Raw genomic sequence first — 10,135 nt, forward strand, 5'->3', positions numbered from 1 at the left:
AGGGGGTGACAAAGGTTTCTGGGTGAACTGCTTGTGTTTGGAGCCCCATTTGTAAGGTATGTCAGACATACATAGGCTGGTGAAGAAACAGGAATAATTGAAAATGGGAAAGAAAGGCATGGCTCAGTTGTGGGAGCAAAGAGGAAGTCAAAATGTATGTAATGTAGTGACTGGGAAAAAGAGTTGACATTGAGGGGGACTGAGCACACTGTGTCCTTCTGTGTATCTTGTTCAGGTGGGCTGTACTAATCTATTCCTGTGGTAGGTTCCCTTCAGCATCTCAGTGTTTTTGGCTAAGGTCAAATATAGCACTTTTGGCACTAAGGGGAGAGTGTCAGGGCTGGCTCTGGCCCACCTGGTGCTGGCCTGCTGTTGCAGTACCTCCAGGCCTGGTGCCAGTTCCCTATGAAGGGAACACCCCCTGATTTTTTTGTTTTTTTTTTTAAGGGAAAAAAATACGAAAGATACCCATCAGTATGTTTGCCCAATATGGGCCCATGTGTTTTATAGTTATGGTCAGTGTTGGCTGCCTTAAATCAATTTGATAGTCAGTTTCCAGTATTGAGCATATGCTGATTTTTGGCAGCATTTTTTATGACAGAAAATGTATTTAGTGAGGTTTCCTTGTATGCAAATGTAAGACAAGGAGCTTTTTCGCTATGCTGACTAGGGTAGAAAACCTTCATCTTAGATTTGGGTAAATATGTTATTACAAAAATAAACAGCAAAATGGCAGCAAAGTAAAAGCAACTTGGAGTATTCCTGTGAGTTTGTGAAAGATTTGGTGCTACTTGGATGTTCTAAAATTTAAAACATCTGGAAACTACTTTGAATAAGTTTCAAGTGACTTAAGACATTTGTGGAAAGGAATATATAGGGAAGACAAGGAAGAAAGTAGAATAGCAGCCACACAAGAAGAGTGGTCAACATTACTAAACAAGTAACACACTGCATGGTCAGCATCATCTTTGCTCTCCTTGTCAAACTGAAAAAAATAAACATTTCTGCAGTTGTGAAAATTGGTAGAGGGTTTTGCAGACAACATGTTACAAACAAGCCACAGGTTGGAGACCGTTTCACCAAAGCTTTGAAGGCATGCCCAGACTCTAGCATCACAAGCAATTCACGATGTGACCTTAAAACAGATGAGAGAGCTTCAGATCAACCGTCTCACTTTGATTGGCAACTTTGACACGCAAACAATGGATTCCAGTCAAAACTGTTCCCATCTTTGCTTTGATGTATGCTGATTAGATGTAATTCTATTGTCTGAAATGATAGCAGGAGAGATCAATTTAGATAATAAAATGCATGTGTACTGTCTTCTGAACTAGGAAGAAGTGTGAAAACCCTGTGAGTTTGAGGGGAAAGTAGCAAAATCATTCTTGAGAAAGGAAGGGGTTTAGTCAGTCTTGGGAGCAAAACATTACATTGCTGGAACACATTCTTAGTCTAGACTGGTTTTCCAGGCTATTGTTCCTACATTACTATGCCGTTTTTAAGCCTTTGCTTCGTAGGCTTTTTATTTTTCATTTAATATCTCTATACTTAGTCCTTGAAATTGAGTTCATTTTACAATCACAAGCTAAATTGATCTGTCTGACAACTAATCCATTTTTAAAAAAGCACATTTGCTGGATTATCTTTCAGCTAAAATCCAAGAATCAAGATAGTCTCCCTCCCCCAGACCATTGCTCACAATCAATGAAATAACTCATATTATAAATGAAATACCTACTTACTAACATTTGGCATTAAAAGTCCAACTGCAGGAGAAATATTAGATTACAGTTTTAATGCTAAAAGAAACAGCAGTGTTATAGAACTTTTCTAATGCTTCCAGAAAGGTCTTCATACTGAACCGGAATAAGTCTGTATTAATTACCATATTGCTTCTGTACTCAGTTACGTTTTGCTGTGCTATACCACACTAAGATGATGTTTACCCTTCATGTTTTTACAAGGCATCATCACTAATCACTTGCTGATAGAAAAATGCAACCTTAATAAATAATCAGGAATACTTGATATTTAGGAGGAAAGAATGAAACAATTACAATTTGGGGGGAAAATGCTGTACTTTTGTGGAAAAAGTTGTGTTAGTTCTCAGGAGATGTTATGACAACAGTATTGAAAAATTGAGATGTCACCTGTGTAGGTGCTGAATTCCTTATTCCCTGTTTCCAAATGAAAACCGATAAATCAGGGCTATTGAAGGCTTTGACACTATTGTTCAGAATCTCAAGGGCGCTTATTTCAAATGACTTTCTGACTATAAATAGTCAAGCTGGTTGATGAAATCCCTGGAATTAATTTGCTGTCTCTCTTTTTTTTTTTAATGAAACATTCCTGTTTTCATCTCCCAACAGCTCAGAGAAAATTGATTTTTGTTTTTCATCTTCATCTTTTTTTATTCTTTCGCACAGAGGTTCTGACAGAATTTATCAAGCCGGATATGGAATGTTTGGAGTTATTTGCTCGCAGTCTGCAGCCTGGTTGGACCAGCTGGGGAAATGAAGTTCTTAAATTCCAACACATTGATTATTTTACTACTTTGCAGAGTGAAAACTGACTGTCGTGCCTTAATTAGAAGATTCCTCTCCCACCCCAGCTCTAGAACCTATTTTATTTATTTATTTTTATTGCTGCTGGGACAATTTGAAGTCAATGTAAGTGGAACTAGAATAGGCTCGATTAAAATCCTTGCACTTCTGATTGCATTATGGTACTGTATTCATTTTTACAAGGTGTTTCTTTATTTTGATTTTCTCGAGACGAAATGGAGTGGGGTGAGCTGGGAGGAACATTTACAAATATCAGAGTATAATCTCTATAGGTAAAGAATGATTTTCACTGTTAATTTTTTCCCAGGTAAGACTCCCATAAATCCTAGCTTCTTATTAAATGCTATAGTGCAATCTTAGGGCGGTATTTCACCACTTTTAAAGTAAGCCATTTGAAGTAAATGCTTCAGGATTAAATATCTGTTCTGAAAGAAAGTAGGTCTTCAGGTTGGGTTCAGAAAACCGTGGAGATTGAAGTAAATAAGTATAAACATGTATTCATTTTTCTGTCTGATAAGAAATAGTGAGTAATGCCTATGTTAACTGACACACAGACTGTTGACTGGTGCATGTTCTGTTTAAAATTACGCTTTTAGGATACTGTTAGTTTCTAATTCCATCTTTGTATGAATGATATTAATTCTTTGTATCTATTGTACATGATCAAAGTCTCAACATCTTGCAAACTCTGCATATTAAGGCATTAGATTTAACGGAGAAGTGTAACAATATAAATATTTTATAAAAATCTGTTCCTCATGTTCTTGAAAATGTTGTAAAAAGTAAGGTTTGAGCTCATTACCTGCGTTATGCATTTTTTAAGCTTCACTTTCTTGTAATTTTTATGGGACGTGAAATTGTAAGAGAAAATTTATGTATTCAGAGTTTTAGATGTTTTGAACCTTTCCTTTGAACTGACTATTACTGTTTCTGCAAAAATTAAATAAGATTTTTTTGAGCGATTCACTGCTGCATATGTCCTTCCCTTCATTTAGGTTTTACTTTGGAAAAGATATTGGCTTAACGAATTAATGCCATTTATTTATATGGAGCATTGGAAGCAAAGAGAGATCTTAAAAAATGAAATTTATCACAAATTATTTATCACAGGGAACAAAATAAATTATATATTTTTTCAAGTTAAATATACCTGCAGTTGTTTAGTGCGCTGTTACATTTTTAATTACTCTCTTGATGTTAACAAATTGTTTTGTAAGTTTGAAAATAAATTGTTTTGATAGTGTATTATTCACAAATCTCACTTCTATATTCTAGTTACTTTTTAAATGTTTCTTATTTCAGCAGTGGAATTGACAACAGTAACTCAATGTTTAGCTTACTTCTCTAGTTAATATTTACATTTTTTGGTTTATTAAAATGTATCTTTTAATTATGAAAGAAATTTGGTATGATCCCATCCATAGGCAAACCAGTTCTGGTTGTATGATATCTGTTCTGCCTTTTAAACTTTGTTGTTGGGTGCAGTCTCAAACCATGTGCTGTCAAGGGGAAAAAATATTTCCAGATTCAAGTGGTAAGAAGGTTGTTACTCTGTTTTCAGTTTTGAAGGACATTATTTCTCATTCCCACTGCTTCTAAACTCTGATATGTAATTCCTCCCTAGAGGTCTGATCAAATGCTTATTAACGTGCTTGTGTCTCTTGTGAGAAACAGACCTTATCTACTGATAATACACAGTTTTTCCCTAATACTTTTGAAAACAGCATAAGGGAAGAATACATTATCTGCAGCATGAACCTGTTTTTTAAAGGAAAAAAGTAGTAGTTAGCTGTGTTTGTCTGAAGTCAGGAGGAAGGCAGGATAGTGTGGATTCTTATAGATAGTCTTGTTCAGAGAGGCATGAGCTTTTTGTATGCTATAGCCTACTTCGTCAGATGCTATGACGAAGTAAATGCATCTAACAAAGTAGGCTGCAGCCTGTGAAAACTCATGCCTGTCTGAATGAGTTAGGCTATAAGGTGTTATACTGCCCTGCCTTCTGTCTGTTTTTGAAATTGTACAGTAACTGCAAACAGCATCAGCCTGTGTGACTTGTCTTTCTGGTTGATCATAGCAAATGAGGAACACTTTGCTGATCAAGGTAGTAATTATTATTAGGTTCTAGTTTTATGAAGTCCTAAACAAAAAAGTTAAGAGTGTATAATAATTTTGAGTAGTATGCCTATGTATATATTTTACCTAGGTAAAATATGTACCTTGGGCCTAAACTGTTCTCTGTTAATTTTTAATGTCAAAAAATATGCAAAACTTAATCACAGGACCTTTGCTTACAGAGATAGCTTATGATAGGATTTTAACTTAGCTGAATGGCAAAGACAAATTAATGTTTGGAAAGGAGGAAACAGACTGCTTGTAACAGATCACTGTCACTTAAGGGACTCTCTAAGGCTGCCTGACTTTAGAGGGCCATAGCAGCTCAGAATATGAAGGAAAAGATGTCTTAAAGCCTTCGTAACCCCTCTTAGAAGTGCAACATTTTCATATAGAGAGGTAATGGTCCTAAGCTCTGGGCCTGCCTGAGTCCCCATTCAAACCAAAGGAGTTTACATGTGTACAAGGATATGTTTGGAACTGTTTCAAAAGGGGAACATTTGGAAAGAGCAGGAGCTGTTACATTCTGATTTTCCACGTGGACAAGTCAAGAGTCGTATAGATGTAGCAGAACTACTCCTTAATACTGCTTCATCTAGTGATAAAGTTGGAGTGGTTTTGCTATACAGGCAGTCCTCGCACTTACAGCAGGTTACGTTCCTGGAAAAGGCACTGTAACTCGAAACGATGCAAGTCGAATTTGATTTTCCCATAGAAACCATGTTATAATAGGGGGTTACTTTCCTGACCAAGGGCCTGATGCCCAACTTTTTATAGAAATGACCAGAAAACACCATATTTAAATCAACTATTTAATTTTATTTAATCGGAAGGTGAAGGAACACCTTCACCAGGGTCATGGAATGGGGAGATTTTTGGGGAGACTTAGGGCCACTTGATGGCTTTTTGAGAAACTGATCCAGGAATGTTTGTTTTGCTGCCCCCTTTCTCTCATTGTAAATTTCCCTGTAGCACACACAGGCATTAGAGATCAAGTTGTTGGTCTTTGAGGTTGGGATCCATTTTTTCAAAAATTGTCATTGCAGCTTCCAAATGCTTGCAGGCCTCATTCATCTACTTTGTTGTCATGGTACCTTGAGTAGGACTCTCTTGAATCTGGGCCTGATTTTCTGCCTTCCTTTGCTCCTCAAGACGGACAAGCTCTTCATTGGTCAGTTTCTGGCAACGAGAGGCCAGCAGCTCCTCAACTTCTTCTGTTTCAACTTCTAGCTGTAGCTGGCCAGCCATCTTCACAACATCAGCAGTGACTTCATCCACTTGGTCTGCAAATCCTTGTAAATCAGAGATGAATTTTGGACACAGTTTTTTACAGACACCCTTGAAGTTGGATTCCTTAACCTCCTTCCAAGATTCTCCAATTTCCTTCACTACATCCAGGATGTTGAAGCCCTTCCAGAATTCCTTTTGGGTTGGTCCACCTTCCTGGTCTGTGATACTGATGGCCTGGGCAAAGTTTCTTCTAAGGTAGTGAGCCTTAAAAGATGAAATGACCCCCTGGTCCATAGGCTGGAGCAGTGATGTTGTGTTGGGGGGCAAGAAAATGACCTTGATGTTAGGGTTTAAATCTGCAAGATGTGCAGGATGTCCAGGGTATTGTCTAAAATTAACAATGCCTTATGTGCAAGGTTGTTCCTCTCACAATAATTCCGAACAGCCAGCACAAAATTGTCAGTTGAACCGTTCCTCAAAAAGGGCCCCAGTCACCCAAGCTTTACGATTTGATTTCTAGATGTCTGGAAGGCTGCCTTTAACATAACCCTTAAGTGCTCTGGGATTTTCAGAGTGATAAACAAGCAAGAGGTTGAGCTTGAAATCACTTGCAGCGTTTGAACCAAGCAAAAGGGTAAGCCTCTCTTTAGCTGCTTTAAAACCAGGCATAGTTTTTTCTTGGGCGATGTACATTCTGGAAGGCATTTTCTTCCAGAACAGCTCAGTCTCATTGATATTGAAGACTTGCTTGGCACAGTAACCTCCCTCTTCAATGATTTTAGTCATTTTTGTAGGAAAATCTTGAGCTTCAGTTTCATCAGCACTAGCAGCTTCACCTTGCACCCTGATGTTATGCAAGGCATACCTGCCTTTAAAATGCATGAACCAACCATTACTTGCACTGAATTTTTTATCCTTGGATCCCTCATCACATTGTTGCTTCACAGTGTCAAAAAGACTCAAAGCCTTGGGTTGCATGGTTGGTAAACTCAAAGGCATACAGTGCTGAGTTTAATCCTGAATCCACAAAATCAAAAGTCCTTCCATCTCAGCCACAAGTCCTGCCCATTGCCGTATAATAGTGGATTGCAATGAGGCAGTGCTTTTAATTTCACCACTTATTTTTTTTCTTTTCTCTAATAATAGTTTGTATTTGTATCATTCCCTGCTTGTCTGGGCATAATAAATAGAATGCAACAGGTGCTGCCCTTTTGAAATGTTCCCCTTCAGCAACATCTTCCAATGTACATGTGTCCATACCTCAGGAGTACACTTACACAGAATCAGTTGCAGCGCTGGCAGCTGTTTTCAAAATGACAAACTGCTGCATTTTCTCGATTCTAAAACAAAGTTTTTCCCCCCCATTTAAGAAGCTACTCAGCTGCTCCAGGGGCTAGGCTGGGGCCATGCTCAGTGCCCCAGGCTGGAATGGGGACAGCGCCTGCTGGTGTGGAGGAAGGGTAAGGGGGAAGCAGAGGCTGGGGGCCCAGAGGGTGAAGTGGGGGGCAAGGCTGTAGGGGTGCAGGCACTGGGGCAAGCACAAGCAGGGAGCAAGCTGCTTAACTTCCCCACACCACCTGCCCTCCAATGTCTGCCCCCCCTGCGGTGAGGGGGACAAATTAAAGATGACCCTCCAATAATTAGATTCTGTGCAAGGAAAATTATAACAAATTTATAATTTTTCATGCATAGAATCTAGTTCTTGGGAGGTCACCTTAAATTCAGGGTCATCTTGGGTAAATATGGTAATTTTACATGTGCCAGGTAACAGGTTTGAAATAAAGAGACTTAGGTAGAGTCTGCTTGTTAAAAGTTGATCCATAGTTCCAGTAGAACTCAAAGTTCCCTGCATGTTCTTCTTTAAATATCACAGCCTAAGTATTTTGAATTGGGCATCTAAAAACTGAAAATTCATCCCTAAATGGCTTATCTGTGATATAAGGTCTTATATGACTAAAGAAGTGTAGCTTGGAAGACCAAATAAATTCTTAACCTGGATTTCTATGTTTTATGCCTATAAAGAAAATCTTCCACTCGTGTATCAGTGTATTCTTTTTCTTCTTTCTGCAGCTAACCTGAAACTATCAAATTAACAAGATGTGCAGTGTCTCATGTCCCGATTAGTTGTTAACTCTGAAACCTAATAGCAATGCTGACATTTAATCATTAATCATTTCACTACTGTTTGGTTAACAAAAACATCTAGCTGCTGTGTTTAGCCCATAATTTCAGACTGCCTCCTACACTGGCTGCAAAACATTGTTTCTCACCTTACTGCCAACTCTTTCTATAATACTAGTCATGCAGCATCCATAAAGAAATCTGATGCATGTTGACAGCTCAGGAGCAGGGTGAAATCAAATGAATTTAAAAGGCCACTAGCCCTAAAACCTGGTATTTTCTTTTTAAATTAACAGTAGTTCCTACTACTGCTTCTGTTTTGCTTCTTTTGTGGTAACACCCACAGGTTCCCAGAGTCTTTCAGGCTTTGTACAGCCATAGCAAAAAGACCATCCTGGTCCAGAGAGTTTACAGACTAAACTTGAAATGAAAGAGCAGTTTGGGAAGCCATAGATGGAGGAGTGCAGGATACAGGAACATGATTCAGATATCTGTGGTAAGTAGCAGTTGTAGAAGAGTAGCTATCCTCCCTCCTCTTAACAAATTTTGTTATTTTTTTATCAAATGTCCTCTCTTTAAAATATTTTCCCTATGTTAAAAAATAACTTCCTTTGTACATTGTACTGTCCATTGCGCAGAAAACACATTGAAAAAGAAATAACTTTCTCATTTCGTTCAGTTACTCTGATTGCAACTATATAGAACTATAGCTGGTTAAACTTTTCTGTTGCAAAAAAAAGATTCTTAAATTGGCATGTCCCTTTAATATCAAACTATGAAGATTTGTTGCAGGGAAAAAAGTGAGAGCTAGATATCCCCAGATGCTTAAGATCCTTTGAAAATTATGTCTTATTCCAAAAAAATGTTAGCTCATAAAAGCAAACAAGAAGTCATATTCTTAGCTTCATATTTAGAATACATCAATGAATGTTATAATCAAACAAACTTACTTTTATGAGGCTGAAGGATTGAGTGTGATTTTGAAATGTCAGATTAGCATATGACCTTTACTTATATTTTAAAAATTTAATGAGTAAAAATTCTTTTATACCATTAAAATATTTTTGCATTAGCTCTTTGTAGATGCTGACTCTGACATGAACTCCTGTGAAAATTGTCCTCTAAAAATGGAGTTTCTCTTGCAAGGTTAAATTTTATTTAAAATTGAACTTACAATCTGACCTGCTCTTCTGTCTTCATGAGTTTTAAGTCTATGTAGCTGTCAGTGACAGTAAAGAGCAGACTTTGAAAAGTGTTTTTCAAGCCATTGTGACAATTCAGGAGATAATGGGACAGCAAATGCAAATATGCTTTGAGTATTGTGTTCATTGACCATAACACATCATTTGAGTATGACTGACCATTTTACATTGGTGGAGGAGAGTTCATTAGAAAATGCAGGCTGTGCAAAGTTATGCAAAGTGTCAAAGGAAAACTATGATGACTTAATTTTCAGGTCCTCAATGAATGATTTTTGAGTTAGTGATTCTCAGCCAGGGTGCTATGGCACCCTGGGGTGGCTTGAGATCTTTTGAAGCGTGCTGCAGGGGTGCCATGCAGCATTGGGCACTGTTAGGTGTAAAAGAAAAATTGCTCTATTTTTCTGTCATGAAAAAACAAGTGAAAGGTAAGACCTGGCATTTTCAAAGAGGTGCCTTGAGTTGAAAAAGGTTGGGAACCATTGCTCTAAAACCTTTGATTGTGATGACAGAGTTGGGTTCTAATTACCAGAAGTGCCTAGACTAAGCTGCTCTTTCTCCTTTCTGTGTACCACAGTTCCTATGGAATTGAGCATGAAAGCCTATGGGCCGCTCTGTAGTAGGAGCACAAGGCTAGAATAGATCAGATTATCAAGTCCAGGTGACTTGATTATCTTTTATAAACCAAATGAGGTCTGTGTATGAATACTATTTATTTTCTATAAACAATTTGTTTGATTTAGGGACAATTACTATGTAGCTATTGTGGATGGGTGGGAACTGAATGCATACTTGCAGTAAAAGCTGTTATCCAGCATGAGTGGGAAATGGGGGGTGCTGGTAATCTAAAAATGCTGGTTACCTAAGGCAGGGTTTTCAGCCAGATGTTGGGGGGGGGGGGGGGCCGCA

The 10,135-nt window shown here is 38.0% G+C and overlaps 1 protein-coding gene and 1 pseudogene across 5 annotated transcripts in view; one reads left to right on the top strand and one right to left on the bottom strand.

Moving 5' to 3' along the window:
* The window catches only part of METTL4 (methyltransferase like 4), a 28,001-nt gene extending 24,473 nt beyond the window's left edge, over positions 1-3,528 (top strand). For 3 of the 5 annotated variants that reach the window (XM_019525899.1, XM_019525896.1, XM_019525903.1), the window contains exon 9: positions 2,427-3,528. In XM_019525899.1, coding sequence (XP_019381444.1) covers positions 2,427-2,572 — 146 coding nt within the window. In that variant the 3' untranslated portion in view covers positions 2,573-3,528. The remainder of the gene's footprint in view (positions 1-2,426) is intronic. The other 2 variants (XR_002099189.1, XR_002099196.1) reach the window with 1 other exon arrangement.
* A 2,222-nt stretch (positions 3,529-5,750) lies between these two features.
* LOC109298627 overlaps positions 5,751-10,135 on the bottom strand; it is a 16,636-nt pseudogene continuing 12,251 nt past the window's right edge.

Source organism: Gavialis gangeticus, unplaced genomic scaffold, assembly GCF_001723915.1.
Source record: "Gavialis gangeticus isolate Ggan-Ray unplaced genomic scaffold, GavGan_comp1, whole genome shotgun sequence".
NCBI lineage: Eukaryota > Metazoa > Chordata > Crocodylia > Gavialidae > Gavialis > Gavialis gangeticus.